The 24,115-nt window shown below is 46.6% G+C and overlaps 1 protein-coding gene across 4 annotated transcripts; it reads left to right on the top strand.

Annotated features, from left to right (window-relative positions):
• ZFYVE27 (zinc finger FYVE-type containing 27) lies at nucleotides 1–22,209 on the top strand. Of its 4 annotated transcripts, XM_079137862.1 has the most exons (13): nucleotides 1–211; nucleotides 1,537–1,728; nucleotides 6,497–6,567; nucleotides 8,365–8,551; nucleotides 10,873–10,968; nucleotides 12,309–12,421; nucleotides 13,128–13,267; nucleotides 13,855–13,926; nucleotides 15,214–15,234; nucleotides 15,398–15,542; nucleotides 19,231–19,277; nucleotides 19,613–19,694; nucleotides 20,681–22,209. In XM_079137862.1, the coding sequence occupies exons 2-13, from the start codon at nucleotides 1,538–1,540 to the stop codon at nucleotides 20,743–20,745; spliced, it is 1,230 nt and encodes a 409-aa protein (XP_078993988.1). In that variant the 5' UTR covers nucleotides 1–211; nucleotide 1,537; the 3' UTR covers nucleotides 20,746–22,209. The 4 variants fall into 4 exon arrangements, with proteins under 4 accessions (XP_078993988.1, XP_078993989.1, XP_078993990.1 ...); XM_079137863.1 differs by lacking the exon at nucleotides 15,214–15,234 and having other exon boundaries at nucleotides 4–211; XM_079137864.1 differs by lacking the exon at nucleotides 1–211 and having other exon boundaries at nucleotides 1,567–1,703.
• The last annotated feature ends 1,906 nt before the right edge of the window (nucleotides 22,210–24,115 follow it).

The following is a 24,115-nucleotide window of genomic DNA, read 5'->3' as shown; positions in this document are numbered from 1 at the left end:
CGCCTCGCGTCCCGGAAGCAGCGGCGGCGGCTGCGGTGGCGGCGGCGGAGGAGACCGAGACGGAGGTTCTTGGACTCGCGGCTTCAGGACCTCTCTGGGAGGAGGCGCGACGTCTGGGCGGGGCGGACCTGAGGAAACGCTCCGGGGCCCAGCGGTCCTCCCGGTGCTTCCTGCCGGGTCCTGCCCCTTCCCTCACCACTCCAGCATCCGGGTAGGTGAGGTGTCATCACGCCCTTGCTCCCGTGAGTTCACCGACTGCGGACTGGGTGCCTGGTCGCCGCGGGGTCCGCACCAGCGATTTTGGGCGTGGCCTCCTCTGTCTAGGCCTAAGGACTCCCATCAGGCCTCCCGGGCTGCAGAGGTGGTGGTCTAGGCCTCTGCCAGCGCTGACCTGCTTCAGCCTTCCTAGGCTCTTATTTCATGCCTGCCTTGGGTTCTTTCGTCTTGGCTAGGCCCACTGGGATTTCGGGCTCTTGGTGGCCCCTTTGTCACCTCCTCTTTTTAGGTCGCAGCTTGTTGCTTGGGACTGGTTTATGTCGCTGCTGGACGAGGTTCTTCTCGGTTTACTGCTTGGCGCCCTGGAGACGACTTTGAAATTAGGAAAGCGCATGAAGGCCCCTTCAGAAAGGGGATATGGGAATAGGACGTTGTGGACGGTGACCACTGCCCCTAGGGATGGTCGACGAAGTAGTTAGTTACGGAAGGGAGAGGAATGAATGGTTTAGGGGATGGGTGTGGGCACGAGAGAACACGACTGTCCTGGAGGAAAGTAGTTCATTTACTCATCTGGCAAGCAGTTATTAAGCTCGAATACAGAAACCGTGACGAAAGCCAAAGAGGGGGAGATTGGCCGGAAAGCAGGGAGTTTTACTTTGATGTTAAGCGCTTTGTTAGGGAAACTGACCCTAGTGTCTCAGACCAGGCTGGGGCTGTCTGCAAAAACGTCCTGGAGCAAAGGAGTGGCTGTTTAAGCTTACCCCTGAAGCATGAGTAGGAATTAAACAGGTAAACAGTGGGAGAAAATTACTTCACGACATTTCTGTTGAGAGCACAGACTGCCTTCCCCCAGCAGCCGTGTGTGCCTGAGCATTAGGGCGCTTATTTATTTATTCTGGGTATTGAACTCAGGGGTGCTTTACCATTGAGTACATCCCCATGCCTTTTACTTTTTATTTTGAGACGGGATTTCACTAGATTGCTGAGGGTCTAGCTAAGTTGCCCAGGCTGGCCTCAAACTTGAAAGCCTCTTCAACCTCCTGAGCCAGAGATTAGAGGCATGCACCATGGTGCCCAGATGGCTTATTCTCTTGATGGTCTGTGGAGAAAGCATTGAATGGGATTTTGAAGAAGAGGATTTTATATCTGAGTAATTCACTTAACCTTGGTAAACTTCATTTTTCTCCTCTGTGAAATGGGTATTTCACATGTAGCTTGCTTACTTCACTTTTATTATGGGTGTCTTATGAAATAATGCAAGAAGTGTGTTGTGAACTGGGAATGCATTGCAAATATTGGGAATAATTATTATGGTTACAGGATGCAGACCTCAGAGGGGACTGGGCCAGAGGTGAGCCCCAGTGTGATGCCAGAGGCCCTTCCAGACTCTCCACCTGCTCCTACCAAGTCCCCAGCATTTGATCTTTTCAACTTGGTTCTGTCCTACAAGAGGCTGGAGATCTACTTGGAACCCCTGAAGGATGCAGGTGATGGTGTTCGATACTTGCTAAGGTACACACTTTATGGAGTTCCTTTGATTGGCTCAACCTTCTCCCTCCCTGCTCTGTAGGACTGTGGTCATTTAGACAGTGGTCGTGCTATCTTTTCTGCCCTGGTGAGGACTGGTTCTGGGTGGATTATTTGGTCATGAGCTCCATCCAGGCCTACCTTGTGGTAGGCCTCAGCCTAGCAGGTAGACACTGGGAACCATCTGGCTTTTTATCAGGATTCTTTGGTACTGGATAAACTATTATCTCAGAACTATTAAGACAACCTTGAATATTGGTGTTCTACAGTTTAGAATAGGCTTGATTTTTTTTTTCTCCTCCTCTTCCAATATTTGCATAATTAATATTAAAACTCTAGGATATAATTTTGAACAGAAATGAAATACAAATAACTTATGAATAAGCAGGAACCATTTTTGGTAGTTGTTTGGAATTATGGGTCTCTATTTTTTTCCTAATCTGATTTGATTTTCATCCTGTATGATTTTCTTTTTTCTGCCTTTCAGCTTACTTTCTTGTTTGTTTGTATTTTTTTGGTACGGGAATTGAACTCAGGGGCACTCGACCACTGAGCCACATCCCCAGCCCTATTTTGTATTTTATTTAAAGACAGTATCTCCCCGAGTTGCTTAACACCTGGCTTTTGCTGAGGCTGGCTTTGAACTCGTGATTCTCCTGCCTCAGCCTCCTGAGCAGCTGGAATTACAGGTGTGCACCACTGCGCCTGGCTTCTTTCTTTTATTAAAATATCTTTTTGTACAGATGGGCAGCATGCCTTTGTTTTATTTGTTTATTTTTATGTAGTGCTGAGGATAGAACCCAGTGCCTCACGTGTGCTAGGCATGTGCTCTGCCACTGAGCTATAGCCCAAGCCCCTTACTTTATTTCTTAAGTGAAAAGTTTCTTTTTCCTTTTATTGTGGTACTGGGGATTTAACCAAGGGGTGCTCTATCACTGAGTTATATCCTCAACCCTTTTTTCTTTTTGACATAGGGTCTCAGTGAGTAGCTGAGGCTGACCTTGATCTTGTCATCTTCTTGCTTCAGCCTCCCGATTCGTTGGGATTATAGGCATGTACCACTGTACCCAGCAAGTGAAAAGTGTTTTAAATTATAGATATACGGCATTTCACTCCCTGATAATTTAGTTTGTTCTCTAAATAATAAAAGACATATTTTTTTCATTGTCAAAGTAAATCATACCTAACACAATACTAAATAATTCCTTGATATCTTCCTGTACTCAGTTTATATTCAGGTTTCCCTAGTTTTCCCTAGAATTCTTCAGTCATGAAGAATTGTTTTGGCCAGATTCTCAAAGACCTTCAACTCTCTAAAGACTGGAAGGAGACAGGTGAGTGGAGTTAGGTTGCCTCTAAGGGTGCTGTTAAGCCTTCATCTTTGCCTCAGGTTGTAAGTAGTGGGCCATTTATTATCATTATTTATTGGAGACAGGGTCTTGCTGTGTTGCCCAGGCTCACTTTGAATTGGGTCCAAGTGATATTCCTGGTGCATTTATTATTAACTCTCTGACCAAGACCCTGAATTTTTTTTTTTCACCCCTTTAATTTATGGCAGCATCCCTAGAGATGAACAAACCAGTGATCCAGGACCATGTTCTGTACTTTAAGGTTACTGTGTTCTTGGTGCAGGAGGTAGGTGGGAGGGGGCTGTTCTATCATTTTAGGGTTCTGGCACCACTAGCTAGCTGATGTGAACTTTGGGCTTCCTTAGCTGAGGAGGGGGAGGGCTTTAGAGATGTAGGACTCTGCTTGCTGGCATTATTTGTGTGGGTGTACGTGTACGTGTGAATGTTTTTCCCTTTTGAGGCAAAGCAGAAATGTTAGATATATCCTGCTTTTTTCTCTTTCCTCTGCTGATCTGTAGTGTGCCTCTTGGCACACTAACCTGTGAGCATTTTTTCCCATTTCATGGAATTAGAGATTTAAAGATGTGATGGAATTGGTTAGAGCCGATGGAGGAGTAGCATCAGACCTAATCCCCTTCTGCCACACCCACCAGCTTGTGGTCTCCTTGACACTGGCAGGAGGAGTTCTGGTCTGTGAAAGAGGCTGTGAGATTAGTTGGTGCTTTTGATTGTTCTTTTCCAAGTAAAAGAGGATTATATTTTGAAGAGGGATCTAGCCTTGGGCTTTGGCTGTTAGGTCTGAAGCCTGGAGCTGCAGTCAGTTTTTTTAAAAATTTTTTTTAGTTGTTGATGGACTTTTATTTTTTTATTTATTTATGTGCAGCGCTGAGAATTGAACTCTGTGCCTCACACATGCTAGGCAAGTGCTCTACCTCTGAGCCACAACTCCAGCCTCGCAGTCAATTTTCAAAAGATTTTTGGGATCAACAACTTTACTGGGTGTGTGTCCTGAGACCAAAGTATTGGTAAAGACATTAGGTGGAAGGGGAGAAGCTTTGAAATGAAATTGACTTTTTATATCTGAAATAGGATTGACTTTAGACCTAGCTTTTGTTTATTTGTTTTGTGATACTAGGTATTGAAACCAGGAGCACTCTACTACTAAACTACTCCCCAGCTCTTTTTAATTTTGAGACAGGGCTTCACTAAGTTGCTCAGGGCCTTGCTAAATTGCTGAGACTAGCTTCCAACTTGTGAGCCTCCTGCCTCAGCCTCCTGAGTTGCTGGGATTGCAGGTGTGCGCCACTGTGCCTGGCTTCTTATTTTGTCTTTACCCTTGGTGACCACCAGAGACTCTGAGGCCTGATTAGGGTGATACAGGTGTAATGTGTTGAATTTCAGAAGGAAGGCAAAGAGACTCCATTTCATTACCTTCTCATAATTTTTATTCAAAAGTAAAAGCCCTACATAAACTCATTAACCTCATTTAATAACAAATTTTCTAATTAGAGTACAAGAAAATACATTTAAATTCTGAATGCAAGTGTTGCTGGCATTTTACCTATTTATTTTTCTGTTTGTCTCTACTCTTGACAGCTAACCTTAGATATACTGACACTGATTTTAGAATTTGGGTATCTGTGGCTTCATTATTACATCTATGCTTTTATTTCCCTACCTAATGTCCCTTATCAGGGTCTAAGCTGCAGCACTAGCTTGTCTGCAGTATTCTGAGTAACTGATCATCTTTCTACCCTCTTTGGTGACTTCTGCATTGCCATGTGGTAGTGGTAGTAGCTGCTGCTGCACCTGTTTCAGTTCACTCAGGGTGTGTTTGAGGAGTGAATGCTGCATATTAGTTTTGTCTTCACTATTAATATATTTAAATAAAGTCTTTATTGTTTTTTCTCCCTTTGAATTCATATATGTTCAAGATAAACTCTCACCCTGAAACTATGGATATAAGAAAGGAGAGTCACAAGTAAAGTCAAAGAAGTTCAGGATTTTTTCTTACTTGATTTCTGTATTAGGTGAATTCTTATGCAGTGGTTATATGTTCTTATGAATTGTAAAAAAAGAATAAAGAAAATTATTAAGAATGTTTATCAGCTTTATTCAAAGGAGAATAGACCCTAACAAAACACAGGTGAAATGGTGTTACCTGGGTTTTTTTTGGGGGGCGGGTACTGGGGATTTTATCCATGGGCCCTCTACCACTGAACTACATCCTGCCAGCCCTCCCTGCCGCCCCGCCCCCTTTTTTCACATTGCTAGGGTCTTGCACATACTGCACAAGTACACAGGTTCTCTACCACTGATCCTCAGGTACCCCTCCACTTTAAAAAATAAAAAATTAAGACAGTCTTGCTAAGTTGCAGAGATTGTCCTCAAACTTGTCAATCCTCCTGCCTCAGCCGACTGAGTTGCTCGGGGATTATAGGCATGTGCCACCATGCCTGGCTTAACTGGGTTTCTCTTTGTATTTTTGGTCCTGGGGATTGAATCCAGGGGCACTTTACCACTGAGCTACATCTCCAACCCTTTTATTTTATTTTGAGATAGGGTCTTGTTAAGTTGCTGAGGATCTTGCTGAGGCTGGCCTCAAACTTGCTTTTTTTTCCCTCAGCCTCTTGTGTCATTGGAATTACAGGGATGTACCATCATGCCCAGAATTAACTGGATTTAAAAAAAAATTTGCATTAGTTGTTGATAGATCGTTTATTTTATTTATTTACATGTGCTGTTGAGTATCCAACCCAGTGCCTCACATATGCCAGGCAAGCGCTCTATCAGTGAGCCACAACTCCAGCCCCTGGATTTCTTTGTTATTAATTTTTTAGTTGTAGATGGACAGTATGCCTTTATTTTATTTGTTTATTTTTATGTGGTGCTAAGGATCAAACCCAGTGCCTCACATGGGCTTGGCAAGTGCTCTGCCTCTGAGCTACAGCCCCAGCTCTAATAGGCTTTCTTTCTTTCTTTCTTTTTTTTAAATATTTTTAGTTGTAGATGGACAAAATACTACAGTATTTTTATTTTTTATTTATTTTTTTATGTGGTGCAGAGGATCGAACCCAGTGCCTCACCTGCCAGGCAAGTGCTCTACCACTGAGCCACACAACCCCAGCCCCTAACTGGATTTCTTAATAGATGTTTAATATAGTCCTCCTTCTGGGAGAAAATTCTGTGGGTGTTCTTGTTTTCTCACTCCAGAGCTAGTATATGACCTCTTAACTCTTCTGGTAATCTGTTAGAGAGACGGGCCCACTTTTCATTTCTCCTTGGTTCTCTGTGCTGCCCCAGGCTGCCACCTCTCCTGGCTTAGGTGTCCCATCTGTGCTGCCCAGGCTTTTCTCCTGGCTGGAGGAGCGGCTGTCTGGTGATCAGGACTCTCTGTGTTATAGGTGGCAGATGCCTTTGTGTTCCTTGCTGACCTGCCTTGGCCTCAACATCTTGTTCCTCACTTTGAATGAGGGTAAGAACTACTTCCAGGGAAACGTGCTTTTTATAAATAAATGTGGGGGAAGAATACCAAGTTGCAGATCTATGTGAGGGAACCCCTCTTCTTGCCCTGAGTTGGCTTTCCCTTGTGTCTGCTTGGTGTCAGAACAGAGGCTTCAGATGGACAGTTCAGGCTGAGCCATTGGTGTGATCTTGGGCAAAATTACTTGACTATTGAGGCCTAATTTTCCTCATCCCCAAAGGGAGGATATGATAATGTTTTCCTTGTACAATATTTGTGAGGAATGAGATAGTCTATGTGTGATTCTTAGCACAGTGGTTGACATGGAGTCTGCAGCTCGTATGTGATTGCTGTTGTCACTAAGGTTATTGTTTTCTTCTTGACTGCTGATGCCTTGTCCTTTTTCCATTTTTGCTTTTCTAGCTGATTACAGGGGCCATTGGGGATGTGGCATGGGGTCGGGTACTAGAAAAATGAGCTGAGAAGGGACCCCCCCCCCCGCCCCGAGTTTAGCAAGTGAGTTGCTTTGTGTGTGTAGGGCGATGGGGGGGATATCTGTTGGGCAGTCAGTGGCAGTGAAGAGTGGGTTGGAGTCTTTGAGAGATGTATGGACAGGTGGGTGAATGCAGGGATCTTGGTGATGTTTCCTGCAGATCTTCAGTTATGATGTTTGCCGTGACTCAGCCCTTTCCCTAGTTGGTTCTGGCAGGTAGTTGCAGTTTAAAGTCAGCCCCTTCAGGGGAAATGAGTGAAGGGTCTGGACAGAATGTTCTGAGGAGCTGGTCCTTTATTTATGTATTCTTTTTAATATTGAACTCATGTTCCTTAGGTGCCTCTTTTGTTTCCTATGGATGTATGAGTTCAGTGGGTTGAAAACAAACCCAGCTCATACACGATCTCATTTTCTGTTTCTTAGTTGAACTCTTCTTTGATCAAAACTTCCCAGAACATTAGATTTTTCTGAGTATATTTCCAAAGTGAATCAGCTCCTACGACGTTTAACAAGTGTTTGTTTATTTAAATTTAAACAATATTTTTGAAATGGGGGTCTTGCTGTATTGCTTAAGCTAGCTTCCAACTCTGTCCTCCTGCCTCAGCCTCCCTAATAGCTGGGACTACAGACATGTGCCACCACCACACCTGGCTTAACAAGCATTTATTATGAGTCTATTGGCTCTGTTAGCTTGCTTTTGGGATATTATATTAAGATGGAAGAAATTTCTTCTTTGAATTTTATCTCAGCCTCCTTATTTCTCAATCTACAACCCATAGTGTCCTATAGTATACTAAGGGCCAAAAGTAATGCTTCCAATCTGCGTTAGTGACCCAAAGCTCTGAAAGTTGGTTATCTGGAGCTCCTAGCAGCCAGACTGCAAGCATGAGCTGCCTACTGTATGCTAGAAGCATTTTCTGTTTTTGTTTTGTTTTGTGGTGCTAGAAACTGAACTTGGGGCCTCAGGCATACTAGGCAAGTGTTGTACCACTGAGCGAGGCTCCCAGCCCAATAGTATTTTTTAATGTATTAAAAATGAGGCTGGTGCTACATCAGTGGGAAGATTAACGTGCCCTCCAGACCTTACATTAGTGGAGGAGACAGTGCAGGTACCTGTAGTCTGTTGTGTAATGATAGGATCGCAAGGAAAAGCAAAGCTGGGTTAAGGGGGCTGGAGGGTGTGGGTGAGATAGGGTATCCTACAGGGAGCTCAGGGAAGGCCCCTCTAGCACCAGGGGAGGTGAGGGAAGGAGTGCATGGCACTGGGAGGGTAGCCTCTTGGGCCTTGCTTACCTGCAGTGTTTTTGATTCCTTAGGTGCATGGTACTCAGTGGGTGCCCTGATGATTTCAGTACCTGCCCTTCTCGGATACCTTCAGGAGGTTTGCCGGGCTCGGCTGCCAGAGTCTGAACTGATGCGGAGGAAGTATCATAGCATAAGGCAGGAAGACCTGCAGAGAGTTCGTCTTTCTCGTCCTGAGGCTGTGGCTGAGGTGAAGAGCTTGTGAGTATGGAAGACAGTCCAGGGAGGTGGGGGAATGAGCCTATTACAAGAATAACAGCAGCCACCTAATATCAGCCACCATGCTGATACTTGCTGTTGACGGACATTGTTTTGGGCAAACCACAGGTGTCACTTCATTTAATCTTTATAGCAGTTCAGGGCTGTGACTCTTACTATTAGCCTGCACTCGTGGATGCGGAAAAAGACTTAGATAGCTAGAAACTGAGGTGGGACAAGACTCCAGATCCAGCTGATTTCATAGCTGTGCTCTTTCCTTAGAGATATAGTCTAAGGTCTTGACTGCACGTGTGCCAGCAGGAGCTGCTGCCCGAGTTCAAATCCTGGCTCTTCCATTTAACTTGTTTAGCATCAGGCAAATCACTTAGCTTCCCAGCACCTCAAGTTCCTCATCTGTTAAATGGGATGAGGGCAATCTGGCTGTAATATCTGTCATCCCATTGATTGCCAGGGTAGGTAGGACTCACTCCTAGCATGGTTGTGAAAATTACTTAAGTGTTGGGTACCCAGGAAGTGTTCAGTAAACCTTAGCATCACTGCACTGTGAAGAAATTTTCTAAACATGATGAGCTGGTACTTTGAGGAAGCCTCTTAAGACTGTTGAAATATTAACAGTGCCAACTTTGGTGGCAGCTGGCCTTTACTGAGTCCTTTCCTGAACTGGGTTCTGCTGGCTCTTATATACAGTAGGAGTAAAAAAATTATATACAAATGGATCCCTGGGCCCTACCCCAAAATATTGAATTATCTTGAGGGGGGCCCAGGTATCTGTTGTTTTTCTTTTTTTTGTTTTTTTTTGTTTTTGTTTTTTTTCTTCTGTAATAAGCCTTTTTATTTTGAAGTAATTTTGAACTGACAGAAGAAGTACAGGAATAATACAAATAACTCCCAGTACTCTTTACCCAGGTAGAATAGTTATTAACATTTTGACACTTTGGCTTCAGCCTTCTGTTTTTTTTTTTTTTTCCTCCCTCTGAACCACTTGAAAGTAAATTGTGAACATCATACCTGTTTTACCCCAAATACTTCAGCATGTATTTCCTAAGAACAAGAATATTCTCTTATATTTCTAGTACTATAATTAGAATGAAGAAATTATACACACATACATACATATACACACATGTGTATGTGTATGTGTATACGTATATAGGAGGGTTGCTGTACCACTGAGCTACGATCCCTGCCCTTTTTTATTTTTATTTTGAGACAGGGCTTACTAGGTTGCCCAGGCTGACCTCGAACTTGTAATCCTTCCATCTCAGCCTCATGAGTTGCCAGGATTGTAGGAATGGGCCAGAAAATTTTGTTAATAACATTCATCACTATTTTCTGCTATATAGTTGATAATTGTATTTTGCCAGTTCTATTAGTAAAGTTCTTTATATCAATTTTCCCTGATCCAGGAGCCAGTATAGGTCATATATTTCATTTATTTTGTGTGTGCATGGGGTGGGTCTGGGAATTGAACCCAGGGTCTTGTAAACCAGGGAAGCACCCTACCACTGAGCTACATCTCCAGCCCATATATTAAATTTACATGTGTCTTTAGTTATAGTAGACATTTGAATAGTGCAAGCTTATTATTTTGTGGAAGCTCCCTCAGTTTGGGTTATTTGGTTCCTCATGATTAGATTCAGGTTATGTATTTTTAGCAGGACTAAGAGAGACAATGTCAGTGATGTTGAGTTCTATTTTCCATGCCCAAGCCCTGGAAGCAGCCATTTCTATAAGGAGCCCTTCAGAAACCCATATCTGAGTACAGGATGTGCTCATAGGTTCTGGGGTATGTCCATGATTCTTAAATTTTGAGGCAGTGTCTTGCTACGTTGCTGAGACTGACCTTGAACTTCTGATCCTCCTGCCTCAGCTTCCCAAATCACTGGGATGACAGGTATGCATCACCATGCCTGACTCTAGGGTGCATCTGTGTTTAAAACAAAATTCCCCAAAGTGAGTTCCAGGTGAAGTGGCATGGATCTATGCTCTTCCTCATGGTTGCAGAGCAGCACTTTTTAGGTGAGGGGTCTGCATCCTGGAAAAGCTAAATTGCTTCCCTGATAGCTACAGCTAAAAAGAGCAGGAACCTTCAACTTTCCACTTTGGCAGGGAACTCCAGAAAGGGGATGAAACATCTGGAGTGTTTTGCCAGACCATTTTCTCCATGCTTTCAGGACCCATCCTGAAAGGTGTTTAAAGATATTAGCCATTTCTGGCTAGCTCTGCTCTCTCAGAACTTCAGTCCTGCTTGGTGGCTGGATGGGGTAGGGCTTGCTCACTCACAGAAGCCCCTGTGTCTACAGCTTAATTCAACTGGAGGCCTTCCTGACCCGCCTGTGCTGCACCTGTGAAGCTGCCTACCGTGTACTGCACTGGGAGAACCCTGTGGTGTCCTCACAGTGAGTGGCCCTCCTCTCCATCTCCACTACCTGGCATGGATTTAAAGCTGTGCCCAAACCCCTCAAGTGGAGCCAGTTGCTTTGAGTGTCCCTCCTGTGTCAGTGGAAGAACTCCCTAAGCCCCTGTGTGTTGATCTGCACATGTGCCTCTGGGTTCTGATTTGTTTTTTGTTTAGATGCTTTTTTTTCTTTTTAAATGTGTGATAAAAATATTTTAATAGATGAATAAGTAGATGAATAATGGACAAATAAGTCACCACGTAATATACCTCCTGATATCACGTTTGTCTTCTAGAGTTGGTCATGTGCATATACATTATAGATGTACAGCTCCATAGTACATAAGAGGTTTCTTTCTTGCTCTCTCTCTCTCTTTTTAAATTAATGGCATCATAAGTGGTTTTCTTTGTTGCTACAAAAGCCTATGGGATTATTTATAATACCAAATTAACATAGACTGAATCTGTTATAATCTGTGGGACCATTCTGTTTAGTCAGTTTCAGCTTTTAATTACTAACCCTAGGATGAGCATTTTATGAATTTAGCTTTAATATTTAGAAATTTTTTTCTTAGAATAAATTTAAGAATGAAACTATTACATTGACTGGAATGGATATTTTTAGGCTGTTTATGTGTGACTATGAATAATATCCTAACTAATGTTTATCTAGTCTTCACCTTGTGGCAGGCACTGTGCTCCGTAGTTTCTGTATATTATCTCACTCTCTGGTAACCCTTGGATGAAGTGCTTTGATCCCCATTTTATGAAGGAAGTAATGCTCAGAGAATCAAGGGACTTGTCCCAGTAAGAAGTAGCAAAACTAGATTCAGATACCAGTTTGTCTCTAAACTTCAGAGTCCAGACCCTGAGAGTGATAACAGTTGAATCAGTTCATGTGCCACTAGCCTCTGTTGCTACCACAGCCGCCTTACCATTGTCAGCTGTTAGTAAACAGTGACTTGTTGGTACTTCTAAGTCTTTCCTCCTCATATTTTCCAGGTTTTTTTTTTTTTTTTTTTTAAGTACTAGTCATCAAACCCAGGGGTGTTTTTACCACTGAGTTCCATCCCCAGCCCTTTTTATTATTTTGAGACAGGGTCTCACTAAGTTGCTGAGGTTGGCCTCAACCTTGTGATTCTCCTGCCTCAGCCTCCTGAGTTGCTGGGATTACCTGTATGTACCACTGTGCCTGCCTCCTCTTGTTCAATTAGCAGATCTTGCCAGTTTATTAACAATTCCCAGAGCTATTTCTCACCTGAACCCATATATGAGTGTGCTCCAAACCTGTTTCCTTCTGATCTTGTGAATTTTGATCTGTGGTTCCTGTCTGTCATCCAGGTTCTACGGGGCTCTTCTAGGCACAGTTTGCATGCTGTATTTGCTGCCACTCTGCTGGGTTCTCGCCCTTTTAAACAGCACACTCTTTCTGGGAAATGTGGAATTCTTCCGAGGTAAGCCATAAGGAGCTTGACAGCTTAGCTTAGCTTGACCAGGCCAGCTCTGAAGGCCAGGTTAGGTAGGCTTCCTGGTTCATCTGTCTTTCCAACTAATCATGTGTTTGCTCTGCCTTCCACACGGGAGCAGCATCACACTAGGGTTCTCTCTTGGAGGGTCATCTCCTGAATCTCATGTATTAGTTGAGGCTGATGTCTCTCCAGGGGATACTGCCACCAGAAGGTCCCCTCTCCCTTCCTAAGGCAGATTGAATCATTACTTTTGGGAGATAAGGGGGGAATATTTTTCTAAAGATCCCACCTGTCTCCTGCAGTCTCTTAGAGTTGCCACCACATCTCTTGTGTGATCCCAGAGTCTGCCATCTGGCATCTGAAGTGCTGGAGCAGTCCGGAGGGGCCCAGTGCTTGGGCAATTGCTTTATTTGTTTTCCTCCCTGTCATCAGGTGATTAATTACAGAAGTCATAATTTATGGAGTATTTAGTACATGAATATCTAGCAGTCTGGGGGTAGGTGATGGTATCTCTGCTTTGTTCATGAAGCTTAGGTTAGGTAACTTTGCTCAGGTTAGGAAGGTGACTTCCCTGTAGCAGAGGGTGGGATGCTGGAGAAAGACGCCAGCCAGTTGTGGAAGTGGGACCCTCAGAGTGCCACTCATTCTGTCTTATGTCTGCCTCTCACCCTGTTCACCTTGCCTTGGGTAGTGGTGTCTGAGTACAGGGCATTTCTGCAGCGGCGAATGAACCCAAAGCAGGAAGAGTGTGCCTTTGAGATTCTGCCACCACCAGATGCTGGTGGGAAGGCTACTGTGCTGGACAGCACACCTGCTCCCACACCCACGGAGGTGAGTGTCCCTGACCATTAGCAAGATCTTGCTGTGGGTGGGTGATAGGTCTTCCTCTTACCAGTTTATTCATGCTGCACAGCAATTGTAATTCCTGCTTCTTCCCAGGCCTGATCTCTGAAGTGCTTAAAAATAAGGGTGATAGAAATAGCTGCACTGTGCTTTATTAAGTGCTGACTCTGTCAGATGCTGTTCTCAGTACTGCACAGATGTTAATCCTGTGGAGTTTAAGTTCTGTCTGAGAATGAGATTATTCTCAGTGGCACAAGAGAAGACTGAGGCACAGGATGGCTGCCCAAGCCCTGGGGCTATTAAGGGATGCACCAAATCTCAGATTAAGCTCTGTGGTTTTAGAGTCCTGCTCTTAGCCACTGTGGGGCCAGCCCTGGTCTTGTTCCCTTTGCTCTGGCCCCATGGGGTTGAAAGTTAAATCTCTTTTTTCTGCAGCTTCTGTCTTTTTTGAAGTTGTGTCATTTCCTCTGGCACAGAGACAAATGTTTGGGGAACCTGGGTGCTGGCTTGGGAGGGGGCCCTCTTCTGTTGGGAGCAGGGCTGTCATCCTCCTGTCATGGAGTTTCTTTTCCTAGGATCTCACTCCTGGCAGCGTGGAAGAAGCTGAGGAGGCTGAGCCAGATGAGGAGTTCAAAGATGCCATTGAGGTGAGTGGCCCTTCCCCAGCACCCTCCACTGATCAGGCCAAAATTTGGATGGTCCTGGCGCTGTGGGATTTAAAATATTCTCTTATATCCAAATGAGAAGCCAAAATTTGTTCTGAGCTAGAAGGAACTGTCAAATTGAAAGGGTGCCAGCAACCCCCATTGTCTGTCCTGTCCTCTGTTCCAGGTGCTTAAGGCAGAAATGGCTCCAAAAGTGTCTCTGACATAGGGAAGGCAGATTTGGAGGAGGCCACTGCCCTGATCTCTGCTCTTTTGCAGAGAAAGTTTCATAAGACATCCTTTTGGGAGGTTGAGAAAAGTGTTTGCATGGCCAAGTGCTGGGTCAGGGGAAATTCAACAATCTTGATTTTAGAACAGGGCTTTAAATTGGTAGTTTGCAGAAGTGTTTTATTTGGCTTGCAAACATTAAAATAGTTTCTTGAGCTATGTTTAAAAATGGGGATTTTTTTTTTTCCCCCTAGTACTGGCGATTGAAAACAGGGCCTGCACGTGTTAGGCAGGTGCTCTGCCACTGTGGCAGTCATCCTAGCTAAGGCCCCACTCTCTCCTTGTAGAAGTCATATGTTGCATTTACACATTCCCCAACATTTCCTGTTGTCTCCTGTCACTGAGGCCTGTTGGTGGTTACTAATCATTGTCGCATTTGCACTATTGTTTTTCTTGGAGTAGAAAATCTTTCTCTTTCTTTGTAAAGTAAATATTTCTATTACTCTGTAAAGTAAATTGAGATGGAAGCAGTGGGGGTCCTGTGAATTTTCACCAGGTCTGTAACTCACGCCTGACTCGATTCACTTTTATGTCAGCCCAGTCCATGTGGGCTTTCACAATTTTGACTGCTACAGAATTTCTCTGTCTTGATATGTGATCATAGGCTATGAATCTGGGGAGGGTGGAGATGTTATAGCAGGGACTATCAAGCATTTTTGTTTATGAACCATAGTAAGGAACACATTTTGTATCTTGATGCAGTTCACATTTATTATCTGTAAGATATGTATAGCTTGAGTGAAGCCCGAGTTTCCTGAAAAGATATGTTAAAGAATATTTTCTTTCTTACTCTGTTCTGTTCTATTCAAATAACGACACAGTGTAATAAGAGGAATACATGGCTTTCTCCAGACTTCTGTGCTAGGCCTCTTTCAGGGAGGGCATCCATTAATCTCATGCAGTGGTAGTGCTCAGAACTTGAGGACCCCTTCCCAGCACTTTCTTTCTACTGCTCTCTCTCTCTCTGTTTTCTCTCCTTCTCCCCTGCACCTTGGGAGGCAGGAGACCCACTTGGTGGTGCTGGTAAGTAGGAGTGTTGGTGATGTGGGCAGGGGCTGGACGGGGGGAGGGTGTCTGAGCCAGCTGTGCCATACTTCATGGGGTCTGCTGTGCCTGGTTGCCTCTGCATGCCAATCTTGGGTCCTTGCCAAGAGATGGACAGGACTGAAACAAGCTGTTCCCACAGGAGGATGATGAGGGCACCCCATGCCCTGCAGAGGATGAGCTGGCCTTGCAGGACAATGGATTCCTGAGCAAGAATGAAGTGCTGCGCAGCAAGGTGTCGCGGCTCACGGAGCGGCTCCGCAAGCGCTACCCCACCAACAACTTTGGTATGGCCTAGGAAGAGAATGGAGGTGGGAGTGGGGCAGTCTGGAGGGACTTATCGAACTGTGGTGGGGGGCATACGTTGGCCACAGGGACAGTCTTAAAATTGTGGGTTCTGATTTGTGACAGGAGTAAGGAGTTAGGAGTGTCTGAGGAATCCTGGGAAATTAGCAGATGTCATTGGGACTACTGAAGGAGTGATAGTGAGTTTCTTCTTGTCCCTCCCTTCTTATTGAACATTAGCTTGCCGGAAGATATCTTAGTTTGAGAACTGCCTTGCCAGTCTGCAGAGAGCTAATCCTGAGGCAGCAGACCCTCAGAGCACAGTTCAGCATTCTGGCCAAGCAAAGTGAAGCCTGAATCCCTGGTACAAATCATAGTTCAGCTGAGTGTATTTACTGTTTCTGTGCCTCAGTTTCCCCTTCTATAATAGGGGATAATACTTCTCACTTTGTAGGGTTGTTCATGTGAGAGTGCTTATAAGGGCTTGCACAGTATTTGGCTGGTTTTTCATGATAAGTACTTAGTAAGTAGGTGCCATTAATATGGAAGGCCCTGGCCCGTTCTGTAGGTTCCTGGGATCTGTCTTGGTGTTTCTGATCCAGCTAGAAGCAAGTTGGAGTAAACATTATATTCCTCTGAGCATGATAGAGTCAAGTTTGTAGTTTGGCCAGCCTTTATTTTATTGGGGGTTGTAGATGGGTCAGGGAAGGCTTGGAGAGGGGTGGACTAGACTGTTAGTACAAGTTGAAAACCTGGCGTGGGTTAAGAACTCTGGGAGAAGAGCCAGACAGAGCCATGGTGGAAGCCTAGAGTAGCTACTGACCAGAGAGCTGTCATTGTGCCTGTTCTGTTCTAGTAGTTTAATGAGTTCTAGTTCTGTGCCCTAGGAAAAGTCCCTGGGGTTATCTTGAGGAATTTGACTTGGGGCCTCCAGGGGCCTGCCTTCTGCCCCTACAGCCAAGCAAAGCTGTAGTTTTCTCAGGATCAGAGGTTCTGGACCTGCTGTTTCCTTCTGTTGTCCTCCGGCATTCAAGATCCCTTTTATTTGTTCTGACTGGGACTTCCATAGAGCACTGTGTGAGCTCGGGGCACTTGCACATGCATGATTCCAGTCCTCATGGAAGATGTGATGGGCAGGCAGTTCTTATGGACCAAGAAGCAGCCAGATTCCAGAGGTCACAAGTAGTACTACTTAAGGGTCATTACTCCTGGTCCAGCAAATAATCTGTTTATACCTGTGCATTTCAAGTAAAGGCACTTAGGTGTACCCATTTTGCAGATGAATAACCTGAAGTAAAAGAGTGATTTTCCTAAAGACTTCAGTTAGTAAATGGTAGAGCTGGATCTCTAGTCCAGGTCATTGCATTCTGCTCCTCCATTTCTTCTTCTCATCATCTTCCCTTTCTCATCTTCCTTTGCTCTGGTGTCTGAAGTCTCTTGTTCTATGTCCTGTTCTTGGTTTGGAATATTCCCTTCTGGGATAGGCAATGGCTGTTTTTTTTTAGGTTCCCTCCAGGATGGCACAGCCAGACATGCTTCTTTTCCCAGGCCCCTCCGTGCTCCTTTTCCTTCCAGACATCTCACTTTCCCTCCCCTGAGATGTCCTTGAACTCTTTACTGTGAGGGCAATTATAGCAGCTCTGCTCCTGAGATGTCTACTCCTGGGTCTAGGTCCCTTGGGCTGGATGAGGTGGGCTTCTCAGGGACTTTCTTCATTTGTTTGGGCTGCTGTAACACAGTACACTACACTGGGTGGTTTATAAACAACAGAAAAGGATTTCCCACTATTCTGAAGACTGGGAGTCAGATCAAGGCACCAGCATGATCAGATTCTGGTGATGACCTGCTTCCTAGTTTATAAAAGGCACCTGCTTGCTGTCTTCTCCCATGATAGGAAGGACAAAGCAGTTCCCTGGGGCCTCTGCTATAATCTCATTCATGAGAACCCTGCATGTCACATAAAGGCCCTCCTTTGTAATACTATTGTTTGGGAATTAGGATTCAACATGTGAACTTTTTGGGGACCATGGCAGGCACTATTCCATCTGTCTGTTGGTACATGAGGCCTGAGCATGGGAGGAGTCAGGGCCCGTTGCTTAGGAGTGTCTCTGTGGCCTCCAAGTGGGAGAGTGCTGGTGAGGAGGTCCCTTCTGTCCTAGGTGCTGAGTGACTTGCCCTGCAGGCTGTGTAGCTTGATGCTCACCTGTTGTCATTGTCTCTGTGTCATTGTCACCTGGTGAGTAGGGTGGGTGAGTCCAGGCCTTTGCTGAGAACAGGGGCAAAAAGAATGGGTAGGTGTTAGGAGGAATAAGGTTGCTCCCCTGCTTTTGCCTGGCTGAGCTGGTATCCCAGATCCCTCCCTGGCCTTAGGCCTGTGTGTTGTTAGATGGCTGTTTCCCTGGACTGTGTGGCTACTGTTGGCCCTGACTCTCCATCCAGTTAGAGGAATTCTTGGACAGGGATCAGAGTGTCAGTTTTTAAGGATCTCCTTTCCCCCATCCCAGTGCCTTGCCCTTGCCAAGGGGAGCAGAGGCAGACTGGCTGCCTTCCTCTAATTCTTAGTGTCAGAGCCAAAGTCTTGGAGGAGTCAGTTTCCTACACCACCCCAGACTTGGCTCTGCTCTTTTCTCTCCTTCCCTTTGCCTAGGGCTTGGAGCTAACCAGCAGCACAATTTTAATGTGAGGCACCTTGGCCTCAGTCTTCCTGACTCTACCTAATCTTTCCTTGAATGCAGGGGGTGCTTACCTCAAGCACCTGGGCCTCAATCCCTCCTGGCTCTAGCTAGTCTTCTGTTCCTTAACTCTGGGGACTCCCCTTTAATAAGAGCTGCAGTTGATCCTGTCTGGACAGAGTAAGGAGCCACATGGAGCTGTTAGTACAACTTTGGGGCCTTTGTGGAGTGGAGGATTGGTTTTGTACCTGGCCAGCCAGCCATGTAGCCTGAGAGGCACAGGTGCTCCCTGAAGCTGATAGCAGCTCTAGCCATTCTTTATCTCATCTCTTCCCCCATTCTTCATCTCCCCACCCTCCACCTCACTCCTCCCAGCCATTTTCTAAGCTGCCATTGCCTTCTTGACCAGTTGGAAGCTTTGTCATCTTGCCACTCCTGTTGTTTAGGCAGGATCTCCCTCCGGGCTTTGTCTTCTCCTGATCAGCCTGCCACTCACAATGCTTGAGCATTCTCACCTTCGTTTTCTTGGAAGGTACTTGATTCTGAGCTGTTCTCTTGGAATCTTCTGGTGACAGAAAGTAGGGAACTGCATTTTGGGAGGCATTTCTTCCTCTACCCTGTGGGCAGAGTATTGATAAGGAGACCCTCAGAAGGGGTCCAGTCAGGCAGGTTTCATTTGCGGATGCTTGTGGTATGGGCGCTGCTAGCTTAGCTAGATTCCAGGGCATAGATTCTTTTGATGTGCTTTATTTCTGCTGACCCTGTGAGTGGGGCCACTATACTCCAGGAGAATGCAAGGACTAGAGTCATGTATGGCCTGGAGATGGCAATGCTTAGGGGCTGTCAAGTCTTTCCTTCTGGCTCTGAATCTTGGCTTTGTGGCCTTGTTCACTGTGCCCTGTCAAGGAGCTGGGCTGGGCTGGGCCTTTGTTCTTAGTGTCCCATTTAAAAGAGAGGAGCAGGTTGAGTTGAGATGTCTGGGCTGGGTAAAGGCTGAACTGCTGCTTCTGTTTCTCAGGGAACTGTACAGGCTGCTCTGCTACCTTCTCAGTGCTGAAGAAGAGGGTAAGTCTCTTTGTGAGTATGTTTGCCAGGGGCAGTATACTTGTGACTGTGGGTTGTAGGGGAGATGAGGGAAGTCATCGAAGAAGTCTGACTGCAGGGCACCTGGGGCCTGGTGCCCATTGTTTGCTAAGGCAAGCGTATCTTGCCTGCCCCTGTGCCCAGTCCTTCACCACCCTTTCCATGGGGTGTTCCATCTAGTCTCACTCCTTGCCCCATTAGGGCACCACCTTGGTCCCAGAGGGTGGAATTGTCCCGTGGAAAGGAGGGAGTTGTTGGGGGCTCCAGGCACCAGGGCTGGGAGTCCATATGACATTGACTTTGGCTTTTGTCTGCAGCGGAGCTGCAGTAACTGTGGGAATAGCTTCTGCTCTCGGTGCTGCTCCTTCAAGGTGCCCAAGTCCTCCATGGGGGCCACAGGTGAGCAGTACAGCTGTGGGCTGGGAGGGGAGGTGGACTGCTGCCTGCCCCTCAGCAGGACGCTGAATTGTGGGAAAGGAGTGAGGGATCCAAGTCCAAGGTCTACAGTCATATCTCCTCCATTCTGCTTAAAACACAAAAACTGGAAACCGTTCGTTATGTGCAAAGAGTAGATATAGCAAGCCTGGCATACCTCGTAACAGACTGAGTGCCTGTGACCGCAGCCTGGGGTGAGCATGCAGAGCGTTTGCCACACCCCAGGCTCCCCACTGCCTTCTTAGAGGAAATCCATGCTGGATTTTATTCTTATTACCTTGGTAACATTTTTAACAGAATTTTAAGAATCAGTTTTTTTCTTTTATAAGATCTTTACATGCTTGTAAATAAAACAAATATACAGATAAGCAAAAGCAATTAAAATGACTCCTCATGTCCCAGTAAGAAGGTTTGGATCAGACCCTGCCTGTCACAAGCATGCATGTCGATGAGTGCATGCATGTTTTCTTAAGAATGTGATCAGGTCTTTCATCCCACTTTCGTGCAAGGTGTTACAATGTCAAACCAAGTTTTTTTTCTTTCTGATCTTACAGTAACACATGCTTATTAACTAGAAAATTTGGAAATTACTATTCAGAAGAAGGAAAAGGAAAATAATCCTGTAATTTTACCACCCAGAGATAACTGCTGTTAAAATGTTTTGGGAAATTCTTTTTTTTTTTTTTTAAACATTTTAAAGGCATTCTGTTGCCAGAAGAATTGCTAATGTGTAGGACACCTGAGAGAGGCATACTGTTGGCATCATCACCCCAGTGTCTGTTCTCCTGGAATGAGGTGTATTTGAGGGCAGGCTAGTGAGCTGGGTCAGGGAGGGCACACGCTGGACGGTGGATGGTTTGTGTGGGGGTTTGGGTGGTTGGTCCTAGTGTTTGGGGCCATGAGCCAAAGGGCTCAAAGGAGTGTCTCACCAAGGTCTTCTTTCTTTTTAGCTCCTGAAGCCCAGAGAGAGACTGTGTTTGTGTGTGCCTCGTGTAACCAGACATTGAGCAAGTGAAAAGAGTCCAGGCTCCCAACCGGCAGTAGTCCTGGGGCCAGCAGTAGACCCATATTCTCCCTGCCCCTGGCCCCCTGTGGTGTGTGCCAGGCACATGTGGCCTGAATGCTAGGTAGGCTTCCCCTTCCCTCCCCTGCTGTCTCCAGCTGGGGCTGGTGATGCTGCTCTCAAACCCCAAGGGAGAGGAGCCCTTGGGGGGCCTGGCTGTTTGCTCTGCTCTACCCTGGACCGAGTGAACTCAGGACTGGCCAGGGAGTGTCCACCAGAGGGCAGTAGTGAGCTAAGCTTGGTATCAGCTGGGTTCTGACAGTTAGGGCCAGTCTGTCCAGGCCTGGGGATCCAAGGAGACCTGAGGCTGGGAAAAGAGGGCTTTCCTTGTGCGGTGTTGGGCTAGTTCCTCAGCCTCAGTCTGGAGAGGGGCATGGAAGTGCCACATCCCAGCTCTACTGTTTGAATGCCCCTCTTTCAGTTATCAGGATCTGATCATTTCCCTGTCAGAGGGTGGCCAGGGCTGATGAGACCAGGAACATTCTAGAAAGAGATGAAGTTCCTAGGTTCCCCTAGAGGAGAATGTGTACGGGGGTTGCTGCTGACTAAGTCCTTCAGTAGCAAGTGGAGCTCCACCTCGTAGGAACCTTGACTTGCAAAATCTCAGCCCATGTGCTCTGGTCCTCTGCTCTGCTGAGCAGTTGCAGGGCAGTCACAACCACCTTTGCTCCCCCTGCTCCAAGTCTAGAGTAACCCTCCTCCAACCTGGTGCCACATCTTCCTTCCCCTGCCCCTTGTTCCATGGAGTGTGAGGCCAGGTGAATGGAGCAGAATTCCTGAAGCCCTTGACCTTTGGGGTCCTGGGAAGTGTAGGATCTTGCTGGGCGGGGTCCTAGATTCTAAGGCTGTTTCTTTCAGTTATGGGATAAGACCACTTGGGGTCGTCTTCATCCTCTTTCCAACCATTTCATGTTCCTTTCTGGATACTGGGGAGGGGGTCCTGTGTCTCTCCCTAATCCATGAGCTGGCTCAGGCCCTCCCTTTGCCCTGGAGCAGCCCTCCTTTTTGAAGTATTTATTTATTTATTAAATGGTTCCTGGGAGCATGCAGCACAAGGAATGGGATGAAGAGGATGAGGGGCTTCTCTTGCCTGGCACTCTAGTCTGGAGTTGTGGGCTGCCAGGGACCCAAAACCCCATAGGTGGAAATGTTTCTGTTCTTTAAGCAGACAGGGGGACAGGCAGCCTGTCCTAGGCCAGTGCTCTCACCAGGCCAAAGAGTCTAATGAGGGTCCAGCAGCCAAGGTCCTGTTGGAGGCTGGTGAGGCGCCAGGTTCTTAGGGACCAGGCAGGCCTTGGTGTCCCCTCTCTGTCCTGTTAGGAGATGAGGGTTATGTTCTCTGTGTTTATTTACACTGGACAAGAGTGGAAAGGATCTCTGTGTATGGAGAATCATCAATAAAAGGCCTCAAGCTTCTTGTGTCTTCAGCTTGTCCTTGTGCTGGTGCTTTCTGGGGACTGGAGGACCAGATTTCCCTGCGCTGCCTGCATTTGCAAGCCTGCCCTGGGCCTGTGGATGGGCTTTGGGGTGAGCTCTTGAGCACCGTAAGTGGCAGATGTGGGAGCTGTAGCCTGGTTGGCCGGTGTGAGCTGGGGCTGAGGAGGAAAGCTGCTTGCATGCAGGAGGGCTCAGCACATGCTGGTTGGATTGTCGTGTGGCTCCATCTTGTGACTAGGATGAGAGCCCAGGCCCAGGGTGGGGTTGGGACCATAACTTGGTGAATGTTAATGCTTGCTTTAGAATGGAAAGATTTTAGCTAATCCCTCTGAGAAAGCCAAAAAGGGTCAGCAGACGGGGAGGCCGAGAGCCAGCAGGAAAGAGGATTGGTGTCAGGTGGGACATGCAAGCCAGCTGGAGAGCTGGGGCGGACTGGGTGTCCACTGGGTTCTAGGCACTGGGTAAGTACTTCATGAACGTTGTCTTATTTGGTGCTCACTCCAAGCCTGCGTTGAAGGTACTTGTCCCAAAGCAGGAGTAGTGAGTCCAACCGCAGCAAGTGGGCACCTGCTCCACACTGACCCTGCTTAACCATCTCCTTTACTATGAACTGGAGCAGTGCGAGAACGAGTGGCCTCCAGTCCCGTGCTGCTTTCCTCAACTGTAACACGGTCACAATGGTGACACTGACCTCGATGGACTGCTATGTGAGTTAAATGAGAGTCCACAGGAGGCATGGACACATAGTAACACTGCATAAGCGCTCACTTGCCATTGTCATAACAGCCTCTGGGTAGAGCAGAGGACTGCCCTGCATGGCCTACAACAGTGTTCTGGTTTTTTTTAAAATTTTAAGCCAGAGAATAATTTTTAGTTTATTTTTTAGAGAAAATGTCAGGGAGAACATGAGTGTAGTTTGAAAAAGCAGCATCAATATCATTTTATTTTTGGAAAATGAAAACAGTGCCTGCTGTTGGTGACATGCTGACTGCTGCAGGAGGAACTCGAGGAGGCTGTGCTCCCAGGAGTGGGTTACAGAGGTGGGGAAGGAAAGCCAGGGGCCGCCTCCTTGTCTCCTTGAGGTGCCAGTGACTGCAGGCAGGGGATGTTCTCTGCAGTGCAGGTCCCACCAGGAGAGCAAAGCCACAGAGAGCCTTGGCAGGATCATAGGATGCTTCACAGCGAGTTGGGGTCAGTAGAGTGGAGAGGACCCACATGTGATGTCCTTTGTAGAGCTGGATGCCTGCTTTAAAAGACACCAGCCAGAAGGCAGCAGGTTTGGCTACAGCCTTGGCACCTGCTGGGGCAGACTTGGAGCCCCAACCCACAGTCTGGCTTGCCTTCAGGGTTCTGTCAGTCCTTTTGCAATTTGGTTCTGGTGTTGAGGGTCTCCTGTGAGCCCTGACAGACCTTGAACTGGCAGTGGTTTGTGGGATCATCAGGATCTGTGGCCTTAGGGGCTGAAGCCAAGGTGAAGCTCTATCTCATCTCCTCTCCATGGAACCTTCAAGGTACCCTTGCAGAGAGGCCTGTCCCCTCCCCGTGTCTGTCCTATAGCTGGTGGCCTGCAGGATAATAGTAGTACTCACGTTCCCAGAGTGTTAATGCCCGGCAATGTGCTGAGTGCATTAGCTCATTTCAACCCCTGACATTCCGTGCAACCGGGTGTGTTCTTAACTGGGGAGAAAATGGAAGCATGGGGAGGTCAAGTAACCTGCCCAGGGTCATAGAGTTAGTCGGCCACAGAGCAGGAAGCGGACTGCTCTGCGGGTGCTTGTTGTAGAGGCCTGAAGAAACTGGATGAAGACAGCCTTCTGGGCAGTCACCTGCGCTCTCTCCTACCTGCTCCCCACTAACTCCAGGAGCTAGCCACTGAGCTTGCGGG

The sequence above is a fragment of the Sciurus vulgaris genome, assembly GCF_902686455.1.
Source record: "Sciurus vulgaris genome assembly, chromosome: 4".
Taxonomy (NCBI): Eukaryota; Metazoa; Chordata; class Mammalia; order Rodentia; family Sciuridae; genus Sciurus; species Sciurus vulgaris.
Note: the sequence above shows the minus strand (reverse complement) of the source record. Positions and strands in the feature narration are given on the sequence as shown.